We start from the raw sequence: 26,675 nt of genomic DNA, 5'->3' as shown, positions 1-26,675 counted from the left end.
GACAGCTATTTTTCAAAGATAAAAAACATCTGTCCAATGCCTCCAGAACAAGAATGGTTCCTTAAACATTTCTCAGAGTCTTTGAATTGTGAACCACTACATCCCAACTTAGTCTTTTTTACATTTCCCCATCTCTGTTCCCATTTAACTCACACTATCTCTGTATTCAGTTAATCCTTAATAAACAGAAGATAGCAGAAAAACAACATATAAAATCATGATTATGGCTGCATATTTAGTTAATACTACTTTGTTTGAATATTATAAGCCTAACTTCCACTGCCTCTCACTTAGTGGTGTTGTATAAAGCATGGTTTAGGCACTCAAATGTATGTGGAGGTCTGTCCATATTCAGGAGATCATGAAGAGGCCTTCATTTCAGTAGGGTTATGCATCTACTTAAATTCTTGGTTATGCATTTCCTAAATGTCAGTGCTTTCATCAATCAGGGCCTTTAATGTTAACAACTAAGCAGAAAAGTTGTTTTACACAAAAGCCAAGATTCATCACAGTAATTAGGTGCATTGTTACATTTTGTTCAAGTTCCTAGGACTTGTGAGTGTTGTTGAAATTCAGTATATTTTTCATGCTTTGCTGAAGTAGAGCGTGAATGAATATGCAGACTTCAAAGCTGTGGATTGCTTTATTTGTTTGGACAGTGAGCGCTGTCATGAACACCTCTTAATCAGTGTAATATTGCTGATAACATAATACTCCACCTGTCAACTACTAATTTAGATCTACATAAAAATTCCATTGTATATTATTTCATGTTTTGTCTAATTTTTTTGAACAGGAAGCAGAAAGAAAAAGTGAAAGAAATAATGGTACATACATGCTAGATTTTAATGCTGAAAACTGATTAAGATGGTCTTTTTTATTTCATTTTGTTCTTGTAGTTGGTTACACGACTGATGACTTACGTTTCATCTGGCAGTCTGGAGATCCTGTACAGTTAGAAAAAATTGCTCTGCCTCAGTTTGATATTAAAAAGGAGGATATTGAATATGGTAACTGTACCAAGTATTATAAAGGCACAGGTAGGTAATCAAAGTGATTTCCTTGGTAAAAACTTTAAGCTTCCTTCAATTACTGTTTATGGGTAATGATTAATACCCATAAACATGGATATTACCCATAAACATGGGTTCATGACTTACATTTTATGGGAGGAAATAGATTACTTGTAACTTACCAGTAGTTCATATCATAGTAACAATCACATATAATAATTACTGCAAACAAATTCAAATACAGAAATGTCTAGGTTAAAGATGAAATTAAATGTTTGTATTGGTTTTGCTTACCTTTTCTGATCTTTCCATCACCATTTTGTTTCTATAGTCCTGATACCTTTTTATGCTTGTAATATCGAACTTTTCTGATAGACATTCCATGTGGAATTATGTGATATGCAGCAAATTAGGATAATTTTGGTTTTCTGGTCAAACTTTTGTTCAAAAAGTGGATAGCATTAGAGTATAACTTCAAAAGCTTCCCCCTGCAGGTTCTTCCTTTCTCTAAGTGTTCTTGAAAGTGCGTCACTATAGAAAGCTGTTTGCAGTCTAAATACAGAGCTATTTGATCTATATTTATTTAGTCCTGTGGTTGTTTTCTGAGAGTAGGTACAAATTTCTACAATGGTTTCTGTGTTCTGGCTTTAATGATTAATCTTTTCTACCTTGATTGATTCCTGCTTATAATTATATCTAAACTGCTCACATACTGTGGCAAACACAAGACTTCCCATAATACCTGAAGTCAGCAGGATGTATTTTAGTCAGTGCTGTTGCATCATATGCACAAGTCTCCCATTAAAACTCTACAAAGATGGCTGTGGTGCTGAAGCATCTTTGCAAGTTTCTTGCTGACTATTCAGCTGCAGTTGAGGGTCTATTACTTGCAGTTGTTCTTGAGAGATCTCAGGTAACATTCATAGGGCTTGGAGTTAAGGAATTTAGTTTGAAAAAGATAAAGTTTATTTCATTTTTTTAACTGCAAAATGAGTGAGTTTTTAGCCTACTAACTACACAATTCAGTGTCTCAGGTATTTACATTTATAAATAGTATGAAATTATCCCTTCTCAGGAAAATGCTGCATTGGGGAAAGCATAACCAATTACTAGAAGTTGTTGGCATTCAAATCTAAGTCTAGAAATGGTAGAAGTTTACTTAGGAGTGAGAAAAATAATTTATTCTTAAATAAATAATGATTTTACTGAAAAAATGGGCTACAAAATAATGGAAAATTAAATGGATCAATCTTCCGGTTCCCAAATAATATTCATAAACATGGGAAAATTGGATGCAATGCAAAGAGACTTGCATTTTATTTGAGGGAAAAAGGAAATATTAACTCCACATTGCTATCTTGTAACTGTGTTGTCGAATTTAGCATAATCATTTTATGTTTTGTCCTAAATCTGAAGTTAAATATCTAAAAAATCTTTGGATAGTTTAGGCATTTTTAGGATTTTTAGTACCTTAAAGAAAAATGTAAGAATTAATCACTGCACACTTTACAGTTAAACTGGAAAGAAAACTAGCATTGCCCTTTCAAGTTTCAACACCTTGTGGTCACAAGGTAAAATGACATTGTACAAAGTGCTCAGCACAATAGTCACATTGTTGTGTGTGCATGTGATTTGAACATTAAAGAAAGAACATTAGAGAACCATCAGAGTTGGTGGAATGACAGCGTTACATTTAAGAAAGTTTTCATAATTCTTTTGTTGCTAATCCTTTTTGTTTAAAACTGGAGATTATCCATGTTAATCTTATAATCAAGACTGGAATTAACATGTCATTAATGCAATTTGAACATTTTGGTTAGCTGAAGTATTTCAACGGCTATTTTCAGGATTCAGTAACTTTGATTTACTTTAAATTCTTATATTGAAGGCATTTCAAAGAGCAGTTTTTGCACACACAATTAAAATTAACTCAGTTAAGGATTTTATCAGGTAATCAAGAGGCAGTGTTGCATGTACAAGCAAGTTTTCAAAATTACAGCTTATGCAGAAGATTCTTGCCAGCTGCAAAGAACTTAATCTTTTCCACCCATTTATGTCAACTGATACTTTATAATACCTGCCTAAGTAGAAAGAGGGTCAGCAAATTCGGTGTGACTTTTTATGGCAATAAATTGAGTATTTAAGTTTGCAAATTGCCTATTCTTTGTTTACCAAAATGTATGACAGATCCAAAAAGGTCCACAGAAACTGAATGGTGAAGGCAATGGATATTCTCTGCCTAATGAAGGGTGATGCAATGCCATGCAGAATGCATTTCTGGCACAAAGCAAAGAAATAACTATTTTAAAGGTCATCCCATTTGAATGTAAATCAAACCAATACCTAGAAACTATTCAGAAATTATACAGGTAGAATTTGCCAGACTACAGATCATTGACTAAGATAGAATGAACTGTAAAATACCATATAGTGTCTTCAAGACAGCAAGAGTATATTTCCGTAATGTTTTATCATTTTGTTTTTTAATGATTGCAGTTTCTAACAATATTTTAAGGTGACTTATCATTTGAGGATACTTAGTTGATAAAAGATAGAAGGTAAATAAATATATTCTTGACAGATTCTACATTTTAAATTAGGTGTGCACAAACTTTTTATTTACAGATATATACTGACTTGGGTTTTCATATTGTTGTAATGTAACATAGAAGTGCCTTTTCTTTGTGATACAATAGTTTATGATGTTTCTGCAATGTTATTGTGCTAATATTAACATAAAAATGCCAGTTCTGCTAAATGAGTGAAAATAGAAACAGAACTGCTTTTCTGGTTATCAAACTTCCCAATCCTTTTGTTGTCTCCAGCAAATCCCTACTATCTGTGGCTTTACTTGTTATTGAATTCATGTTATTAGACATTTTCTGAAATGCTTATGTGCTTTAGTTCCTCATTTTAGAAGCTTTGAGGCAATATTCCTCGCTTTCAAAATTCAGTGTTTTTAGAGCCTTTTGTAAAAAGTCTGTACCAATTTTAGAAGTTACCTATACCAGCTTTCAGTACTGGGGGAATCTCTGCTTAGAATCATATTCAGATCACCTCTTTCCATTCTAACCTTTCTAAACTAACTTTTTTTTTTTTTTAATTCCTTGTTCTTCACAAATTAATGCTAAGTAGGATTTTCAGGTGAGCTTAAGCCAGCATCAAGATGAAGCTGTAGCTGCTGTTTACTTCTGTGCTGTGAAAAGACAGAGAGTGCCTTATAGATTACAGAGAGTATGACATGCCAAATCACATTTGTAGGTTACATTGATCTGTACTTTGAATGCTTTTCAAATTGAACTTCTTGACTTTATAAAAAAAAAAAAATCGAATCAGTGAACCTTTACTCCTAGGATAAGTAGAAAAGGCCTAGAAGATACTAATCGGAAGAGGTTGAGCTGCAAAGCATATTAAACTTTAATATGCATTTATTTCTTTAAAGGTTATTACACTTGTGTAGAAGTAATCTTCACTTTAAGAAGACAAGTTGGATTTTACATGATGGGTGTTTATGCTCCTACACTGCTAATTGTTGTTCTGTCCTGGCTATCATTTTGGATCAATCCTGATGCAAGTGCTGCAAGAGTCCCACTGGGTAACCTGCATTCACACATACTGTCACAGTCCACTTAGCACCATTGAGCCATTCTCAGTTGCTTTGAAAACATGACACTGAACACAGAAAGCAACTTCACTTCCATTATTCGCTCATCATTTTCACTGAAGCCTTCTCATTCCTAGTCCTGTAAAATCCACCTCCACATTGAAACTTTGCTTGATAATGGTTCCAGCACTTACGTGATGAGGACACTCTATGCTTCTCGATACCTGGACAAATCTGATCTTATCCATGTGTGGGTGATGCTGTAGACACTGTGTCACTTTGCAGTTTATAGGAATTTGAGCATTTAAAAAATGCTGGAAGTAGGAAAGCAGGATGATGATTAAGGCTCTAAATAACTACCTCTTGCAGCAGGTTTTCTGAAGATTAATAGAAACGGAATGATGTAATGATGTTTGGAAGAGAATTAGCACAGTTGTTACCTGATGGGTTTTATTTCATTAGAGATTCAGTTCATGAGGCACTTCAGCCTCTTGCTTTCATGCTGTGCAGCACAGCACAGTAGGCAGGCCCTTCATATATTACGAGATTGTAGGACATAGAGTTAATCAAAACAATATTATCTTAACTAATTAGATTTTACATGGGACTTCATCTTGGGGGTGGCCCAGCCTGCAGTCCCCAGGAACTTGGTTACATGTAGAGCCAGGCTTTTGCATCCTGACATTTCTATTTGTAATCCTTTTCCCATGTCATGACAGCTCCTTCCCCATGCCCTGACCTCCTTGTCCCCCTCTTTCCCTGACATTCCCACCTCCACAAGTCCATACTCCTTATTTTCCAAATCTTCTTCATGTTCCCAGGAGATTCACTGTAACTATTTCCCAGGTGCTAGGCGTGCAGTTGAAGCATCCCTCCAGTCCCTGGCCTTCCTCAGAAGCCTCTCACCCACACGTTAACCTGCACATCCCCACAGGACCTGAGTCCTGTGCAGCCTCACGTGCAAAAATGTGTGACGATATGCCTTTAGGGTTGGGACCTACCCCATCACCGTCCCAGTCTGTGATCAGCAGAGTCTTGCAGTAGTGGGGAGCTGAAACCACTGGGGAGTGGGAAGGGTTCCTGCCTAGTTTTGTTAAGTTGAAAACATAATGCCCAGGTCTGAGCGCCACTGCTCAGGTCATCTGCCATGCCTCTTCCTTCTCCAGTGATATGACAACCAAAATAAACCAAGAGCCGCACAAAATCTGGAGAACCATGACTGGAGTACTGCTTTTGGCTTCTCTGCCATGGTTGGCTGCCTTTCTCTTTCTTTTTACAAAAACATCTTTTCATTACAATTTTTTATAGGTATCTCTTTTTCAGAGGACTATTTCAAAATACAAAAAATATTTTTCTTGATCTGAAAATATTAATAATAATTAATAATCGGGGAGGACTCACAATCTATATTAGTTGATAGCAAGAAACAAATACAATCTTTTACTTTGAAAAGTAGCAAGGATGCATTCCACAAGGTGAAACATAAGGCATTTTAAGAAAAAAGCAGTCTGAGGCAAATATACCATGCTTTAAATTAAAAAGATAGAAACAAGAACGGAAAATATTTTTCATGTAGTGATCTCTAATATGATCAAAATCTGAAGTGTATTTCTGCTTTTGTAATCCTGAACTTTAAATAGCTGACCAGTCAGGTTTATCAATGATATATTACATTTATAAGAGGCATGGTGCTGATTTGTATAGCATTGAAGTTTTTATGACTACACATGCATGCTTATTTATTTGTGTTTCTCTCTTTTTATTTATTATAAGTGTTTATTGGCTCCTTTTATATATTACCTTTTCTGAAATAATGCATTTTCAAATATATTTACCATTGGCTTGGTTATGTGACTTTTCCTGCATCCCCAGAGAAGCAACAACGCTAAATCTGACCATTCTTTAGTCATACATCAGTGCTTAGCAGTGCAAGTTGGTAGCACCCTCACTGGGGTAAGATTTATGTTTCTCCAGTTTGAGAGAGGGCAACAATCTAACTCTTCTAGCTACATTCTTGGAAGAAAGTTGACTTTGAAATCAAACAAGATAAACATTTCTGTGAAGTGAATCATTTCCAGTGAATGTTATCTACTCCTAAGAAAGTGTTACTAATAGTCATTACACTTTTAGTAGTTAGTAAAAGGTCTCATCTCAGAAGTTTCCAGATGATTTAGGAATGCAAGATACTTCTCAAAAAAAGAAACCTCAATATGATTTTGCAGTTTGGTTACTGTTCTGGGAAAAGGGTGTGGTTTTATTTGAAGAAAAAGGTGTGTCCATCTAGGAGCTAAGTAAGTTGCAAGCCCTTTTTCTACCCATAGCATTGCATTCAATTAGATCATTTGGTTGACAAGGCTGACATCACTGAGTTCGTCTTTCTAATTACATGCTGGTGTCTCAGCTTTTAAAGATCCCTACAGAGGACTCTCCAGTTCTTTAAAAGTGGAAAGCATGCCAGTATCTGTTTAAAAAACTGCTCTCTTTCCTTCATTGCCTTGTGATCCCCAAAGGGAATAAAGTCTTCCCTGAAGCTATAGGCATCTGAGGGACTTCAGATGTCCATCCAGCCACAGTGGCCTGAAAGAATGGAGCATTAGCACAGGCTGTAAGCAACCACACGCCACACAGTACCTCCTGTGACCAGGCACTTGGGGATACAACAGAGTAACTAAACGCTTGGAGTTAGTGATCAGTGATATATATGCCCCACGTACAGAGGACAGCCAGACATGCCCTCCACAGGCTTCCCCTCAGTGCTATTTCAGTTCAACTCATTTCATTTTATAAAACTGTTGTAAATATAGGGCCTCAAAGGAAAGACCTGACCATACATTTGGAAACTGTAGTATGAAGAAGGGTTGGCAAGCTTATGGCTTTTAGTTTACCAACTTTAATGAGAGAAGAGAATGTATTACAGATACCAAATTATAAGGAAAGAAGGGCAGAATGTTATATTTTCCAATAACATTAGTGAGATGGAGCCAGAACTATTTTAAAGCAGTAATATAAAACAGAAAATGCTATTTTATACAGCATGTAATTAACCTGTGGAATTCACTGCCAGGAGATAGTGCTGAGGCCAGTTAAATTTGATGGATTCAAAAAAGGGAGATTTATTTATCTGGCAGCATGTGCTGAAGTGCTTTGCTGGATTGGCACTTTGTGATACTATGCATATGTAACCATTGGTAGAATTTTTTTACATAGTCACTCTGCACAATCATGTTTTCAGCTGTGAGCTAACTAACTTTTGCGATAGGGATGAAGAAGAAAATTCTTTGAGTGGATAATTTGGTTATTAGGTGTTTAATGCAGTCTTTCTCACATCAGTGAACCACAAATTGCATGTTGGCAGCTTGTCTCATCTAGTAAACTTACCTGTAAACAAGCCTGTAACCTTAAATGATTTGGCTGTGTGCGAGGAGATCATTGAAGGCTGGGTGTAGGTGGCCTACTGAAAGAAAGAGGGAGGATGCAGTTTTTGCCTCTGTGCAATCCTACCAAACAGATGCACTTTACCATTGAGAGAGATACCCCATTAGGAAGAAAATTGTAGACATATTTCCAAGAAAGGAATTCTCTTTACATTAGAAGTCTGGATGAAAGAGCTAACGTCCCTTCCCCTTAGTGCTTCCAAAGAAGAAAAGGGGGTTTATCCCTCCCCCCCTCCCCCCCCTTTTTTTTTTAATATTTAATCTTGCAGTTTGTTTATTCATTCTCCTCACCCATGCTGGAGCCTTAGGCTTTGAATTGTGTTTGGTAGGTACCTCGTACAGCTGCTATCAGAGGTGCAACTTGCAGCTCCATTATAGGGTCTCTGAGGCCTGGCCGCTCTGATCTGGCAGCAGATGGCTGCTTGATGGAATATTTCTATCTTACTTTACAGTTCCCTTGAAACCCAGAAGGCTTTCTGTGGTTTCTCTGACCCTGAGAATGAAGTTTTCATCCTAGTAACCCAAACAAGTGGAAGGTAGCAGCAAAAAGATACAGGCATAGGCAGAGATGTCCTTTTTGTGCTAAAAGACAGTACAGCCTTACTTTCACTTACTGTTGCAGTTCATAACGATCCATAATTAGTGCTCAGCGAAAAACAGTTGGTGTTGGTCACTGAAGACAGAAAAATGGGGACTATTCTTTGCTCACTCTCTATACTTCTGGGCATGTTTGTACTTGAATGCATCAGATATAGTAGTTTGAAAATAAGCCAGAGTGGACACTATTTGCCATGTCATTCTGATCCAACATAGAACATCTGGCCATTCTCTATGATCACAATGACCAAAAAAAAAAAACAACCCACTTTGCAGTGATATGTTGATAAAACACATTTCTAAATAAAACACCATAAGATTTTGTATTTTAAAATCATATGACTGTGGTCATTTCTTTATATTTCCTCTTCAGTGGCTTAGCAGCTAATAAGTTTCCCATCTGATATTAATACCAAATAAAATATGTTATCAATCTTATTAAAATCTAAATTGGGACAGTAGCAAAAGAATGCTTGTTATTTATGATCAACTAGAATTTAATACTTTCATAGGCCAATTCAGACACTTTCATCTTTATTAACATTCTCACATCCTCGTTTACTTTAAATGGATCTGAAGAAAATGATATCTCTATGAAATACAATTTTTTTAATGCTTAGGATAGCACATGTAACCCTTGTAGGAAACATAGTTATGGCTAAGTGAATATCTCCTTATGGCCAACATTTTCTGTAGTTGTTGATTACATTTCATGAAGCTACCCACTTATAATTGAAGGTGATTTTTATCATGAACATTCACAAAAACAAAATGGGAACTTCTTAGATGGGAGGTCGAAATAAGTTTTCCCCATGTGATAACCATTTCTAAGGTTAGCTTTTTCAAAAGGTAGCTACCTGTTCATGCTACTATTCCCATTTCAGAGGTGCCTGTGGGGAATCTATGAGATCAGACTTGCATTTTGTCTCTTGTGATGTGAGCCCTGTGTTAATGGTGATGTTTGGAAGCCTTGTAAAGAGCAGTGCTTATTGAAACCTAGACTGACGATGAGTGTGACCTTTCAACAGCCTTTGCAGATGTACTTTTTTATGATAAGGGCTTCCTCAAAAGCTCTTTATCTAGAAAGCTTTCTCTGGATACCGGAAGCTCAAACAAGGAGTGTTCATAGACCTTCAGTCACCTCAGTGTTTTCATCTTTGTGGTGAATTGTGAACACAGACTTTTTAATGCACTGATACATTCCCTTTCATCTTGAGGTTAAATATTATACTTGTGAACAGGTCATTCAGAGGATGGCTCCTGCTGAAGCACAGTTCAGATTTCTGGGACAACAGCAGCTGTTCAAGTCTAAGTTAAAGGACTTGGAATCTTTTGATTTAAATACCATATATTTCACTTCCACCTTCTCAAAATTAGATGAGCATGGTAAGATAAGTCTCTGGAAAGCCCATTTCCCAGTTGTGTGATGCAGTTGTGTGGGGCAGGAGAACCACAGCAGCCAGTTTAGCTTCATTTGTTTCTCCATTTATAAAATGAAGGTACTCAGTATTAATAATTCATCATTAACCACAATACCCTACATAAGTATTCAGTTTAACTTATTCATTAACTGAAGGCATGTGCATTTTGTATACCTGTTGCAAAATATGCCTACCGCTTTGTCAAGTCCCATTTGCTGTTACGATTCATCATTCAGTGTTGTCTGGTTCAGAGGAAGAGCACAGGCAGGTGTCGTTAGGGAAAGTTCACTTTAATTGTTATCTTCCTTTTTTCTTTTGTAGGTATTTTCTCAGTGCTCAGCTTGGCATCTGAATGTACTACTCTTGCTGCTGAACTTCCCAAAGTGTCTTATGTGAAGGCCTTAGATGTCTGGCTGATTGTTTGCCTTCTCTTTGGGTTTGCATCACTGGTTGAGTATGCGGTGGTTCAGGTAATGCTAAACAATCCCAAAAGAATTGAAGCTGAAAAAGCCAAGATTGCCAAGGCAGAGCAAGCTGAAGGGAAAGGTGGAAACGCTGCCAAAAAGAACACTGTGAACGGCACGGGGACTCCTGTCCACATCAGCACTTTACAGGTAAGAGCTGTCAAGCTGCATACGGAAAATCAGCATTATCCTCTATTAACGTAGTTCCAAAAATACACTGCTGTAATAGCTTTGGATGGTGCTTCATCTTAGAAGTGGCCAAGACACTAAGAACATACTGGTAACTAATGGCTATCCACCCTGCCAATTGGTCCCTAGTGATTTGGGGTCAAATGTCTAAATGAAAAATTTATCTTTTAATATCTTAGTACCATGGTTGTTGCTGAGCTTAAGGTAAATAAAGCAGCAAGCAGCTTTACAGTTGCTATTTTTCTTTTAATAATAAATAGCAGCTGTCAAACTGTAACTATTCAGAGGACAGGACTTTCAGTCAGTATTTGTTGAGAGCGTACTCAAATAACACCCATCTCATTGCTTTCCTTGGAGCAGCCACAGCTGCACCACATTGCATGTGAAGAATCTCTATAGCCAGGGATTCAGAAGTCTTGACATTTGTAAATAAAAGACGATCTGTTTGTCTGTCAAACAGTTCCTGCATTTCTTGTGTTGCCAGATAGAGTAAATCGGTCAGAGCTCATTCTGTGGATGAAGATTAGATGTACATCTTAGCTCAGGCCAAAGTTTTCCATATGCCCCAAGAGTTACTAGACATTCCAGGCCAGCTGCCCCCAGTCCTGAGTAATATTTAGTTGATATTTATTCTATGGAAGAAAATACATTGTGCTAAAATATGCGGAGTATGAATTTGGCTTATAGTTTTCAATGGCTCAACAATTTAGATGTGTAAAATAAAGCTATTTGGCCAGATCCAAATGATAATATCGGTAGCATACCATATTAGTTTAAAGCTTCTTTAAGGAAGGAGTCATTTATGCCAGGATGGCAGAAACCCAGCCCTAGTATAAAGCTGGCATTGCCCCATGACTAATTACCCCCAATTCAGAGGAGTTGCTGATAGCACAGAGCACTTGACTACCGTAATTCTCATCTGATAGAGCCTCCTGGGAACTGTTTTGGCAGGCAACCAGGCTCAGCTTAGAACAACCCACTGTCTGCTTTGACTTGAATCACAAGTAATTCCCTAACCCCAGGCGACATGGGAACTGAGTAGAAAGATGGCTTAGCCACAGTTTTGCTTCCACTAAACTGAATGTGTTACAATTGTGGTTAACAATTTGTGGGTCCCAAATTCACCTCTTTCTTGTGACAAAATAGTTGCAACAGTCCAGCAGAGCAGCATAAAATCTATTTATTCCTATTTGGAGTATTTAACAAGTGCAAGTGTAAAGCTTAATCAATGACAAGATTAATAAAAAACTTTTTTGATAATTGATTTTTTTTTGATAATTTGACTTTTGATAATATGAACAAAAGCATATTGCTAAACTGCTGACTCTCCTCAGTGTGTGCACCTTAGTGGGTGCACAGGGTGCTTACCATTGTCATAGACACAGAGTATAAAATGATAACTTTTGCCATCTTTGCTATCCTCTCATCTTTTAATATTTTTTCCAAGAAGATGAGCTTGGTTGTACAGTGTATTTCAAGGCTCAGAGGAAGGGGAGTCATTACCCACAAAAATTTGGTAACATTCCTCATGAGTGGTGTCTAACAGCAGGCAGAAGGCTTTTAGGATTCAAACCTTAGTCTGCCCTCTGAGATCTTGCAGTGTCAGGTCCAACATGTCATATTTGTCCTGCGCTTTTCAGTGTGCTCCCTATTTGTTATCAGAGACCTTTAGCATTCAAATATCTGTAGTGTCCGCAACAGTAATCTGTGTTGGATTTGTAAGGAGTCCTGAGCTTGTGTAGCTTCTGATGATCTTTACGCAGATATAAAACATTTGTTTGTTGAGGCATTTCGGAAATAAGTACCCAATGATATAAAACCTGGCCATGTGGTTCAGTGGTCTCCTTCTCTTACAGCCAGTGATTGCTTGTGTCCAGTCACCTGCTTTGAAATACAGCCTACTTGTGGAAGGGTGATATGAGCTGGGACTTGCTGGGAAGATCACCAGGCTGAGAGGAAAGATGGGCCCTGACTGATGAATTGTGTGGGGCCAGGATGTTATACGACCATGATGCTAGTGCATTCTGGAGAGGACACAGGTTGGGAGGTTGGGACAATGACAGTCTAGCTGAGCTGAGAGTTGGTGGAAGCTCCAAAGGAACAGCAGGGCAGGGACTGCCTGCTCAAGTCGTTTGGAAGTCAATGGAGGCAAAGAAGAAGGGTATTCAATTTCCATAACTATGTGAACAGGGATTGCTTTATATTATAGAAAAATTCCAAGAAAGTTGTATTCATCTTGTGATAACTTAATAAGCCAGAGTTCAGTTCCAAAGAAAAGTGATGTTTTTAAAGTGTGAGATACATGAGAAGTGAATGACAATCTGAGGACTGGGGAGCAGAATGACTGACAGGCAGAGTGGCTGCAGTATATTGTTCCTGAAGTGCTTCCTTTTGGTTAGAAGAACAAAATTTTTCTGAAGAAGATAAGAAATGAAGATCAACAGGTTATATTACTCTGTACATCACAGCAACATGGAAGAGAACATGAATCAAAGGCAGGTATAGCTGATATGGAGATAATTCAGGTAGAAATTGTTCTCAGGTATACACTGAAAATACACTAATATACTTCTTCTGACTGTCATGGATTTGCTCATATACCAACAATTTGGCATATGTCCGAGTAGGCTAAATGGCTCAGAACCACATATAGAGCATTTACCCTGTAACTGAAACACTCCACCGGACCAGTACATTTTATTTCAGTAAGACAAAGATAAAATTAACTTCTCAAAGTTACATGTTTGGATCACTGAATCTATACTTGGATGTTATAAATAAGCCGTATGACTTCTAGAGGTGTTGAACAGCTCCAGGAGCAGGTATTTAGCAACTTTCAAGAGAATGATACATTTAAATCGGTAAACATGACTTTAGATGCTTACATGCATCTACAGATGCACTATGTTCTATTTATTTGAACACTATAAATATACCTAGCTGAAAGCTCCTTCTCTGACCTAGCTACCCCTTAGGAGTACTTGAAAGTTCTTAACCCTGGAGAAGCCTGTACTACACTCCTAAATCAGAACAGGTGTAAATCTTTCATTAGCTCTGACTCCTAATCCAAAACTAGGCCTGCCCCACAACATTTGGCTGGCTCCCATAGAGAGCTAGCGACCATCAAGTAAAGAATGCATTTGTCATATGGCAAATATGCAAGGGAGGGAAATGTTAAAGAAGCAGGTAATGGAAAAAGCTGTATGTTGAAAGGCATAAAGAATAGGAAAGCCAGAGTGCCGTCACAGATCTTCAATTGCTGTTTCTCATCAGGGTTGTGTAGGACTTTGTGTGAGGAGAGAGCACATACTGTGATAAATATCTGGAAAGATGTAGGTGAACCAATACATTCTCCTAAAGGACAACTTGGAACTGCATCCCTGAAATGAATGTGCATCCTTCAGAAATGTTTAAGGATGTTCTAATTCTTTCCTCACAAGAGGAATATGGAAATCCAAATGCACTATGTCATGAAACCCAGAAGGTGATACTAAGGAAAAAGTGAAAAAGGGCATAGCTGGAAATTTCACTGTAGCTGGACTTGAAGCAATGGATAGACCAGATGGGGCTCAAAGGTAAAGCCAACAGGAAAAACCTAAAAGCACAAGACTCCAAGTTGTGGAAAACAGAAAGCATGAATAATTCCATTTACAAATGCTTCTCCAGCCTAAATGAAGCACTTATTTATTATGAGATACTAACTAAGAAATACTGTTACATAGTCATAAGTTTAATTAGAGGGGAATCAAGTTTAAAAAGAGAAATTGCTTTATTTCACTTCAAAATTCACCTGATCCCAAGGCCAGGGGTTGCTGGAGTTGCCCAAGCTGCAAGTCACACTCTTGCTGCCTCTCACTGGGGAAGGGGTTGGTATTTAAGGTGCAGCAGGGGTGTTGGGGTGGGAAGGTCCCAGGCATGGGGGGGATTTGAGGGAGCACAGGGAAGCGAGTGGGGGACATTGGGCTTCCTTGCTTCCAGTCCTCATGGAACAGCTTGTTTGCATGTGCTCGCTCCATTTATGAAAGATTAAAATGGCATCTGGTCTGGACACTTGGCATATTTCATATTATTGAAAAAAGAGCCAAAACAAAGGACATGATCATACCTAAAACCACATTTATGACTAGAAATTGGGTAAAGGAATAAACTTTACATTATATCCTAAAAATTAGAAGCTTGATGCCATTTGTAATAGAAGGTAAGGAGAAGAGGTCCCCTGTAACAAAACCTGTCAGTGTCTCCCTGGAAATTCTTAGCTGAAAGCACTTCTGGCACCATGTCAGCAGTCAGTGATCATGACTAGTGGTCACCAATAGTGATAATGAAGATGGCAGAATGAAAACAAAGTTCACAATTTGAGAATCAGACAAAGATGGAGAGAGCCTTCTATGGATGCATAGCTTCTCCTCTCTACCAAGTCCTGGGTACTGGCTGAGGTGAAAGCTGTTGCCAGTATACACCAAACCCCAGAGTCAGTGCTTCATGACTCACGACCCCCAGCAAAAGCCCTTCAAAGATCGGTGCCATTTTAAGCCCAGAGAGGTTTATCAGTATGTCTGTGTGAGTAAAGTCAACAGGTACATTCTGGCAAGATCGCCCTGAATCTGTAGAAAAAAAAAAAAAAAAAAAAAGAAAGAGAAAATTCAACATAAGCACTTGTGCTAGTTTTGCTAGGAGCTGTAATGGCTGTGCATATACAGGCAATAAGCCATGAGAAAACCATTTGGCTCCCTTAGCTCATAGTGGCTGCAAGTAGATGCTGTTCTAAGCAGAGGAGAAAATTGTACAACCTGGTGGTAACCGCTGGCAGTGTTTTTTTATTGGGAATCCTCAGTAGGAGTTTGAGTTTGTTTCCTAGCAATGCAACACCATACAGTGAGAAAAACAAGCAAAAAGGGAAATGTTTTGAAGATGAATCAGTTTCTTATTTCTTTCACTGGTGGCGTGATTACAGGGAGCGATTGCACTGTTAACTCTAACAATACCCCTCCATTTGAAAAGTCACATTTTCATCAAGCCCATCAAGCTGTCCCCCACAGATAATGCGCTGATGACTGAAGTGAACATTTGCTAAAAGAATGGCTCTGGCAGATGATGAATAGGTCTATGCAAGTGGTGGTATTAGCTTTAAACCCAGTTATTTTTGAAGAGACGTAGTGCTATTGCTTGCCTTATCTTGTCAGAGCTGCATCTAGTCTCTGAAACCTGATATGCGTTATGTTCATCTCAAACTGATTTATAGTATACTTGATCACTGGTGGTGGTGACCCATGGCTGCCTGATCTTCCCATATTGTGTTTTCACTTTGAATGAGACTCGGACACAGATTTTTATTGTAGAAACCCAGTTTACATTTTAGCTTGTATGGAAAACCACAGGCTACAGTCTATTTTAATCGTTGCTGACAGCATTTCAGGTACAGGGTAGGTACTTTCTGCTCTAGTGACTCATGTATCCATCCTTAGAGATAATTCGGAACATCAGTGTAAAAGCCCTGAGCAATCTCATTGACCCTGATTTGAGCAGGGGGGCTGGACTAGATGATCTCGAGAGGTCCCTTCCAACCTCAGTTAGGCTGGGATCCTGTGATATTTTGTGTATAAGTATTATTTGTGCTGTAGTTTGTAGTTAGTAGTGTAATAAGAATTCACAGGGAATACAGTGTCTGGAATGTGATAACAAATTCCTGCTGCCTACACCATAAAACATACTCAATCTGAATACCCACTAATGCTTAACAACTACTTTATTGATGATCTAAATCCATCATTATGGTAAAAGCAGGAAAAGAGCACAGGACAAGCGCAAGAAAGATTAATGATGGAATTTGTTACAACTATACCTTCATCTGGAGGACTTTTACACAAGTGGCAGGACTAGTGACAGATGTGCGTACCAAAAGAGGTTGGGTGAACGGAAGAGAAAATTTTATGTCAGAGGAGAAGTGCTTTGTAGGTCAGAGAGTGCTGCGTTGCAGCAGGGAGGCAATTCATCCTGCAGGGTTCGTGCTGAGCTTGAGAGGCTGCCAGTGCTATAGCGTGTTCAAAGCTTTGCTAGAAATTATACACGATGCATATGTCATCTCAAAAATTCCTAAATCCAAAATTGGGATCATGGGATGAACGATCAAGTGAAAAGCTGATTTTTTTTTTCTGTTTACACAAAACAAATTTAGTCTAGTTGTAGTATTCTTGGTATTGTGAAAGGACAGATTTGATGAATTTGAAAACCATTCTGTCTCATCTTTCTGGGATAATATAAACAAAAAATATGAGTGATGACGGTGGGCTAAGAACGTTCAAGACAGCTACAGACCAGAAGGAAAGCTGTACTAATTAAAAACAAAACAAAAGAGAAAAATTGAAAACAGACTCCCCAGTGACTGAGTGACTGTAAACTAACTCAGCTTCAAACATTTCTCATTTCTTCTTACCGGCAAAAGGAGAAATGGATAGCAATTAATAGAACTTGAAATCCAGAAAATATTGGAAATAGATAACGAAAAAGTATAACAACAACAAAATGACAAAGGGGATATATGGTTAGCATAACTGAGGTCAATAGCAAGTTATTGCACGTATATAGCAATAATACAAAAAACAGCCACAAGAGTATTATCCCAATATTAGATAGAAGTGCTGCAAGTGTCCAGAATTAGCAGAAAAGGCAGAAGTGTTGATCAATTGTTCTGGTCTGTGTCTGGGGAAAAGCCAGATATATGCAGTCAGATGATGAACTAGTTTCCATCGACAGTAGCTAATGAGGATGTTAAACAGTACCTATTAAAGTCAGACATTTTAAAATTGGGTTGTCAGCTAAAGTTGCCTGTAAGATTTTTTAAAGATATGGTCCATTATTGCTGTGGAACATAAATGTTGATTTTGTAATAAAACTTTTTAAACAGGGAGGGTTCCAGAAGACTACAGGAAGCTAACTTTTTGCTAGTACTTTTAAAGGCTAAATGGCATTATGTGAATAACTATAAGCCTGGCATCAATCAGTGGAAAATACTAAAGAGCTAACAGGGGCCAAGTAATAATAACTCATAAGTATTATTATTAATATTCATAATTAAGCCCCATGTTAGCTAATAAATTTAAATGAGTCGGTGAAATTAAAGGTGATCTCCATGTTTATTGATTTAATCAAACATTATATTTTTAAAAAAGATTATCAGTTAGTTTGACAGAGGTAAGGGTATGGAGGTAAGAAACTCTGAAGAACATTTGGCTTCATATGTCAGCCTGATTACATCATCTGAATTATGCAAAATCAAGGCTAGATTTGTTACTGTCTGTAAGTACTAGCAGTTAATCAGGCTAAGTATAGTCATGCCTCGTGACTGAAAATTGAAGCCAAATAAATTCAGGTTAGAAATAAGGTACATATGTTTGTGAGGAACAAGGTTATGGAAAAAAAATTCCCCATTCTGGATGTGTTTTTTTTAAAGGAAAATCTAGTGTAAGTGGTCCACACACTGCAACTTTGGAGCAGAGGCAGGTGCTGAGTTTGTCAGTGAGCCTCCCTCAGCTTAAATTTTTGAAAAGGTGAGAATGGGTCATCAGAACAGACCTTCTGGCTTCTAGGAGTCATTTTTAGGTATTTCTGAACTGTTCATCAAAGGGCAGGTGTCCTGTCCAACGTAAACCCAGACAAGGTGGCCCACTCCTGTGAGAAACTGGAACTAAGTCTGTGTTTTGGGCCAGGCCCCAAGAGCCATGGCGCCTTTCCCTGCCCTTCTCCACCTCCGCGCCAGTGGGAGGAAGAGCAGCTGCCTGCCTCTATCTGGGACACGGCATTCACAATTTGAGTGGCACTCCCTCCTTCCGAGACAGCCGCTCCCTGTCCCCAGTGCAGTAGGTCTGGGGGAGGCATCCTGCAGGCCGGACCTGGCCCACGGGTCACGATGCTGAGGCAGGGTGAGGTAAACTACACAATGTTTACCTAGGTCAACTTCTGTGTCAGGATGAAGTTGAAAGTATGTAAGAGGTATGGGAAACCATACGTCTTTAACAGTGTTTTACCTTCTACACAAATCTTTCATGTGGTACTCTAAAATCAAGTCCCGTGGAATCATTTTCCATTGGAATGGTCCTCATAGCCTTTGGTAGGCATCAGGAGTATTGTTACACTTCTAGCACAAACAGAGACAGGGTTAACGAAAAGCAGTCAAACTGCATTTAATATATATTACCTCACTTGTTTTAGGGAAGGTTGCAGGTGAGCTGAAGAGGATTTAGATGAAAACAACAGAAATATTGGAGAGTTGAAGAGATGTATGAGAAGAAATTAAAAAATATGTCCAGGCAGAAACTGAATATAGAAAGTAGAAGCACATGAGATGTAAAACCAGGGAAATGAAAGGAATTTTTTTATACAAGAAGCATGTACTTCGAAAAGAAATATTTGGGCCAGGTTGCTCTTACAAGGAAAATGGTGTCACCCTGTTAAATCACTAGTACAGCTGATACTAAACTAAGCACAGCTCTGTGTGAATGTGGTGTGAACAATCTTCTACTTGTAAGGAAGAGGTGACCTAGAAGCTATTTCCTCAGTTCTCCTTCCTGCAAGTGAATGAGAACTGATTTGTAAAAGTCTTGACCAGAATACTCTTTAATACTGGAGTGGGAACAGGAATATGCTGTGTTGTGCAAGGAGAGCATATAGATGGGCATTAGTATCAGAGTTTTACAATATATCTCTGGTAGTATGAAGAATGGACTCATACTTTTGCAAATCCAAAAGGAAGCCTGTAATTTCATACATGATTGTATTTCTCATTACAGCCCTACTAAATCTTACTAGTTTTGATCGTGAGAAAATTAGGAATTTGATAAATATGTAGTGAAGGAATAATATTCCTGTGACTCTTGAGTTAACATGCAGTCCAGTCCTGCAAGTTACACTTTCATTGCTCAAGGGTCTGCTTCACAGCTTGATTGAAGACATCTAAGACTGGGGGGAACTTATCAGATCACCAACTACCACAGTTCTTGTTATTCAGGATAACCTGTCAGTTGTCATAGAGAAGCTAGTAATATTCTCCAGAATATTTTTCATTCATACGTAAGTCTGGTACCATAGTCCATTATAATTATTTTAATAACTTACAAAATGTGCTAACGCAAATATCCTGAATCATCAGCCTAAAACTGCAGAAAATAAGAGGTGGAGAGAGCTGAAAGGAGAATACCTGAAGGCTTTGTGGTGGAGGGATAGACTGTTGGGAACAAGGGATGGGGAGCTTTTGGAAGAACCAAATTTTAGTGGATCAGAGACTCCAGAAAACCCCAGGCTAAAGTTATCTTAACGTCAGTTCCTTATGTCTGCCACCTGGTTTGTGCACCAGCACTTTTTGCAATAACTCTCAGTTTAAATATGCGAACAAATGGCATTAATGATGCAGTTATGCAGTTATGTTTCATAACCGATACCTTTTTTTTTTCTCTGCTTTTCTGTGTACTCCAAATGGAATGAAACTTTGTGAGAGACTTACCAAAGTCACAAAGCACAGTGCCTTGAAAGAAATCTTCAAATTCCTTCAAGCTACCTAACAGTGCAGGGTGATCCTCTTAGAGATTTGTTGTACCTGAAATAGTATCTTTCTAAAATGCAAGGAAGGGAATATCAGAACCTTTTTTTTTTTTTTTTCCTAAAAAACTCTTCCATTTGAAGGACATCAAATGCCTTTTTCTTTTAAATATTCATTGTATGTGCCAATAGGATTGTCTGGTCTGTAGGAGAGGGAGATTCACCTGGGATTGCTGCTTAGCACAGTAGTACTTGATCACCAAGGTCCTTGATGGAACTGTGGGAAAGACAGATATTCATCTGCTCAATTTGGATTTCCCAGTTACACCATTCTCCAGGGTACCGGTGGGAAGCATGGAGAATGGTGTCTCATCTTTGCTGCATAGAATCATAGAATCATTTAGATTAGAAAGGACCTCCGAGATCATCAATTTCAACCACTAACCTAGCACTGCCAAGTCTACTGCTAAACCATGGCCCTAAGTACCACATCTTCATGTCTACATCCCTTCTTGGATGGTGACTCAACTACTTCATTGTCTTTAGAGAGGCACCAAGGACTACAAAGAAAGTCCCTTCTCACCTTGTACTTCTCACCCTAGAATGAGATTTAGGATCTCGACCTGGATAGTATGTAGAACCAGAACAGATTTTAATTCTTGGATCAAACACTGAATTTTAGGGTTAATTCTGAATGGAGCTTCCAGGTCTCAGAAAAATGTAAGTATTGAATAGTATCTTTCCTGAAGGTTCATCAGCACAGGACTTATTTCCAAAAATATTCTCTACAGAAATACTCCCTCCCTTTCTATCATCTTAAAATGAAGGAGTCTAACTATAGCAGGTTGCACAGCATGAGGCACCTTGTGCATGAAAAATTACACAATTATGAATGTTTGGATTAGTTTATATGATTGACTGATCATCCTTAAGTACTTATAAAGCAACCATTCAGCAAATTAGGCTGATGTAATGTATCCCTATCAACAAGTAATTTCCTATATGTTTGTTTGCAGTGTTCTCTAGCAGCTGCATTAAGTTTGTTAATGAAATATGGTGAGTAGATCATGATTCCCCTCACTCTTTATTTCATAGGTTGGTGAGACCAGATGCAAAAAAGTTTGCACTTCGAAATCTGATCTGAGATCCAACGATTTCAGCATTGTTGGAAGCTTGCCAAGAGATTTTGAATTATCAAATTATGACTGTTATGGGAAGCCCATTGAAGTCAACAATGGGCTTGGGAAATCTCAAGCCAAGAACAACAAGAAGCCTCCTCCTCCCAAGCCTGTCATTCCATCAGCAGCAAAGAGAATTGATCTTTATGCAAGAGCACTGTTTCCTTTTTGCTTCTTGTTCTTCAATGTCATATACTGGTCCATATATTTATGATAAATCTTTTATTTATTTTTTCATGTGTAAAATATATCTCATTTCATTACCCCTTCCCAGTCATGAAGGCCACTGTGTGAAATTTGCATTTGCAAAGCAATATGTTGCATTTTGATGCCATGTGATTGTACTGAAAATATGGCATCTGAAATCTGAATGAAAGCATGACACTGCAATGTCTGTGCTCTTACCAACGTTGTATATAAATGTACAGCATACATCCTGCTTTAGGAATATATGAAAGATAATGCATACGACATTATAAAGCTGAATAACTCTCTTCAGTTATTAGTAACACACAGAGATTTAAAGTGTTTCTGACAATGACACTGATGTGCACGTTAAGTATTATTAAAACCAGTATTCTAGTATATGTAGTATTCAACAGCTTTTCTGCTGACTTTCAGAGAAAAAAAAATCTTGCTCTTGTATAATTTTAGACAGTGCTGTTGAAGGAAAAGCTAAGTTGTGAAATATTATTTAGTCCTTGTAAGTGAGGGCAGCATTGATTAAGCTGAGCTTGTCTATGTGGAAAAATAAAGATCAGAGAATTGCTAATTTTGTAAAATCAGCTCATTTAGGAAAAAGAAAAAAGAAATTGTATCCATCAAGCAAGCACACTTCAAAAGTGTGTGAGAATATGCTGACAATAAAGCATTGTGCCCAATTTTGACTGCTGTTTCCTTAGGCACAAGCTAGACATGACACGTCAAAAACAAACCGTCTGCTTTCTGGACTAAAGGTATCAAGACTATTGGAGAAGCATTACAAGGTGCAGTTCAGTATCAGGTTATATTACACATTTTTACATTACTCTGTCCTCTGGCCCATCTTTTCTAGTGTCTTGCAAGCATGCAGTATAAAAGTCAAAATTTCTTTTTTGTTGAATCTGATATGTGTTGCTCATTTTGTTTTGTTTATCCCCTTGAAAGCCTTCAGTTTAAATAAACTATATTTTTCATGTTGAAATCCCATTTTAACACTAGTTATACTTTTTAAGCTTGCTTGTTGTAGCGCCTATGACCAAAGCTAACACCTAGCCACCAGTAGAAATGAAGAAGTGTCCAAAGGTCTAAGACCCTGAGACTGTTAAATACATCATGAATGCTTGTGTCTATGTGCTAATTAATGGCTGCCCTCACCTGCTCATTTATCTGGCTGCTACGTTTTGGAAAATAAGGTCCTGTGCACGCAACAGTTCTGATCAGAGGCTGCTCTCCATTTTCCAGAGGAAACCACGTGATGTGGAGACTGCAGAAACACGAACTCCCCAGGGTGTGTAGGGCAGGAATCCGTACCTGTGGTCTCGCATGGGTGCCAGGGTACACCTCTCTGCAAGGGCAAGTCATGAGGTGAAACACAGCCAATGAAAGCTTCTTGTACGTAAGGCATCCGAGTAGTATATGTTCCTTGGGAACACATAGGGACTATGCTTCAGCCCTTGTCAACATACCATAGAGAACCACGTTTCCACTTGTAAAACTGGGGCATAATATTTAGTTAAAATATTGAAATACGACAGTTCTTACTAACTTGGCAATTCATTGAAGGCAATACAGATTATTGGCTCCTCATAAAAGAGGAAAGGACTGAATTACATACCCCAAATATTCCATAAGGTAAAAACAGATAAATTCACATTTGTTGTGCTGCAGTTCTGTTATGTGTTGAGCCCATGCAAGGCATAAGGCTCTCCTATCACTTCTGTGTTGCTGCCTGCTCATGGAGCATTGTCCATGTACCACAAACCTGCACAGTCAGAAGGTCAGCTTGGGAATATATAAAGAGAGAACCAGGTCACGCTGGGTTCACCAGGCACCTGACGGATCTGTTAACTGTGGTTTTCTAACCAACTCCACATTGAGATCCATAGCCCAATACTGGTTTTAGGTTGGCTTTCCATCTTTGAGATTCTTGGTGATTACTGGCCTAACATCTTTCTACAACTCATGAGACAAATTCCTACAAAAGTTTCTCATTCCTGAGTCTAGAAGCAGCAATTCATATTTGGGTGGAAGAGATCTGTTCAGAATAAGGTTACACACTTTCCACCAGCTTCCTTGCCATTTTCTCATGGAGATTTCAAAGAATATCTTTGCTAGGCAGCCTCAGTTTGTCCTTTGGATTCCTTTATCATTAGAGGAAATATAAGGGAGATCCCAAATGTTTCAGAAGAGAGATCCTAAATTCCTCCATGTTGAACTGGGGGAAAATACGGTATCATTAAGGTCTAGTTCAAAGTTTCAGAATTTTTGCCTATTGAAGGTATTTACAGAATTGTTAGAGACTAAGAAGAAATAAGGATAACTCAAAGAGATGAAGGAAGGGAGGGGTAACTTTTATAGATACAATCAGAGTGCTATATTTATAGACATTATTTATTCTCATACTTGTATTTTTTCTTACAGTATTGGAAGGCAAGAAAATAATGATCCTGTGTTAGAAATTATATGACTTTTGGAAGATAATTTTCTTGTTAGAACTCTTATTAAATAATTTATCTGTAATTAATGTCCACATTTTATCTGTATAATCTCAATTATAGATTTTATTGTTAATTTAATCTTTGTTCCTTCTTGCTTACCTGCTCACTTGATGGCTTTTGTGTTTTATCATAAAACATGTGATCACTAATGCACTGTAATTGCTTTCCAGCTCACACAAAAGGAAGCAAAAGGAATGTGTACTATTAAGATAAAGGCTTTTCTTTCATTACTGCACAAAGACTAAGGACAGAAACAAAGTTTAAGAGGAAATTTGAAACAATTTAAAATAAAACAGTATCAGCTATAAAGTATTAATATTTTTACTTACACTAGATAATATTGCAGTATTTGTACTACCTCAGAATATATTAACTTGTCCTACTGAGCAGTAATAATTGATTTATTTTATTTTGCTTCTTTCCACTAAAGGTCACTGAAAGTTTTGCGTATCATATCACATTATGGTCCTCCAGCACCCTCTAGTTGTAAAATTCTGCCTGTTGACTTATTTCCAGAAGAGGTGCAAATATAAAACTGTATAGGCAGTAAGGGATGCTACTTGATATTATGAAGTAAAAATGCTAATAATTTAAAAATAAATGGACATAAAATCAATGGAAAGATATAGAAACATGCCAGCAGTATGATTTGAAAATTGTAGAAATTAGGACATTCAAGCAGTAGTAAAGGTGAGGCTTATGAAGAACACATTAGTAACTGCATTATCTAGTCGTGATGTCTTAACAAACTGCATGATAGCAAAATCTGTTTCTAAGGGAGAGACCATCTGTGTTTCAGCTGACATTTGCTTGAAGTTCTCCTCTTGACTGGTAGGCGAGTTACAAATTTCTACCCTTAACATAAACCTCAGTATTTCTTTGGCTCTTAAGCATAGAGGGGTAGCATCCAAATGGCTCACTCCTTTCCTTCAAAGCATTATGAACTTGTAGGTTTCTTTCTGCTTCAGGTTTTCAGAACACATTCAGACCCGTCAACAGGAAGTGCTGCTGGAGATGAATTAATTCATTGGTTAACTTCACCCACAAATTCAAGCTATGCAGTAAGTAAAGATGTGACCTGAAAAGTGTATCAGCTGCTATGCATTAATACCCTGTTAGGATGCATGAAATGTATTGTCTGAAGCAATTTACTTCATTCTCAAAGTGTGATGTAAATCTACACCTTACTTTGTGATGCTGGCTAGACTCATACCTGATACCCAGTTGTAGGAGCAGCTCTGCAGAGCTTTGGTCACCTCTTTTTTTCAGTCTCCTGTTAATTCTGGCTGAGATGGTAAAAGCGAGCAGCGTGCCTTCTCAGCGAGGAAGGGAGTTTATTTCTATGAGTGCAACTTAAAGAAGGCTGACCACTTACTTAGAAAGTAAGGTTTCATCCTTTAAAGTCTCCATATTAATTTCGACTTGGTAACAGGAAATCTGTGGGTAAAGAGAAAGCTGCTTCAGTGCCCTACTATCCATTAAAGATAATGTACTAATGCTGCCCTTTGGGGTAGTTACAATGAGCATGACCCACAAAGATTGATCTGCCTGTGGAAACGCACTTATCAGTTATCCTACCTTATTTTAAAATATTTTGCTCTGGAGAGAGACAATAACTTACTTAAGAGATTCTGTCATATATATTTAGTTAATTTATTAAGAGACTTTATACAGTTGAGAGCATTAGTCTCTTCTTCAAGCAGCTTACCATTGCAGTTATTGGATGACTCGTGCTGAGGATATTTATAGAATAGATAACAATAAATTATTTATTTCCAAGAGAGTGCAACCTGAGTGTATGCAATGTCAAGCGATTTGTCAGGCTATAGAGATAACTTAGTGCTGAAATGAGTACAAGAGTGGTATATAGCAGATAAGGGAATGGTAGGACACCATTACTTGACACTTTGGTACACTAATTCTGGGATTAGAGAAGATAATGTTGAGAAAAAGAGGAACTTAGGTACAGAGAGATTAAATAATAGTTTTCTTTGTGTCTACAATTTAATTTGCTGGCTGTCGTAACAATATCCTATAACAATTGCCTTCTTATACAAACATGAAGATTAACTTTTTAAAAAAAAAAAAAAAAAAAAGCTCATCTGTGGTGCCAGAAAGATACAAAACCTGTTTCTTTCCATAGGAGACCCTACACTGGAATAAAGGAGTGCCAATGGTATTTACAGAAAACAAATTCAGCTTTAAACACGTAAATTCTCGTTGTTACAGTTACGTCTATACCGATGTAGAAAATATCTGGGCTGCTTGCAGCACGCCCTGGCATTTTGGCTGACTTTGGGAACTCGCCCACCTACCCACCTACCAGAACCTGTGCTCACTCCGTCAGCGGTAGCAGTGCCAGTAGACGTTAAAAATAAAAATCACAGGTCTGTTTGGAAATCTTTCTGAAAACCCTTCAATGCTATGAATATGTCTATGCTGCAGTCACTAAAATGTCTGCAGCTAATGCAGGCTTAGCCAAATTAGCTTTAAACTCGCTGACTTGGGGACCGCTAGCAACGTAGCCATGGCAACGGCAAGCCCG

At 38.0% G+C, this 26,675-nt stretch overlaps 1 protein-coding gene across 3 annotated transcripts in view; it reads left to right on the top strand.

The window, feature by feature from the left end:
• The window catches only part of GLRB (glycine receptor beta), a 49,788-nt gene extending 27,174 nt beyond the window's left edge, over nucleotides 1-22,614 (top strand). For 2 of the 3 annotated variants that reach the window (XM_040556013.1, XM_040556014.1), the window contains exons 7-10: nucleotides 900-1,040; nucleotides 4,456-4,608; nucleotides 10,391-10,683; nucleotides 21,349-22,614. In XM_040556013.1, coding sequence (XP_040411947.1) covers nucleotides 900-1,040; nucleotides 4,456-4,608; nucleotides 10,391-10,683; nucleotides 21,349-21,645 — 884 coding nt within the window. In that variant the 3' untranslated portion in view covers nucleotides 21,646-22,614. The remainder of the gene's footprint in view (nucleotides 1-899; nucleotides 1,041-4,455; nucleotides 4,609-10,390; nucleotides 10,684-21,348) is intronic. The other variant, XM_040556015.1, reaches the window with a different exon arrangement.
• The last annotated feature ends 4,061 nt before the right edge of the window (nucleotides 22,615-26,675 follow it).

The sequence above is a fragment of the Cygnus olor genome, chromosome 4, assembly GCF_009769625.2.
Source record: "Cygnus olor isolate bCygOlo1 chromosome 4, bCygOlo1.pri.v2, whole genome shotgun sequence".
NCBI lineage: Eukaryota > Metazoa > Chordata > Aves > Anseriformes > Anatidae > Cygnus > Cygnus olor.
Note: the sequence above shows the minus strand (reverse complement) of the source record. Positions and strands in the feature narration are given on the sequence as shown.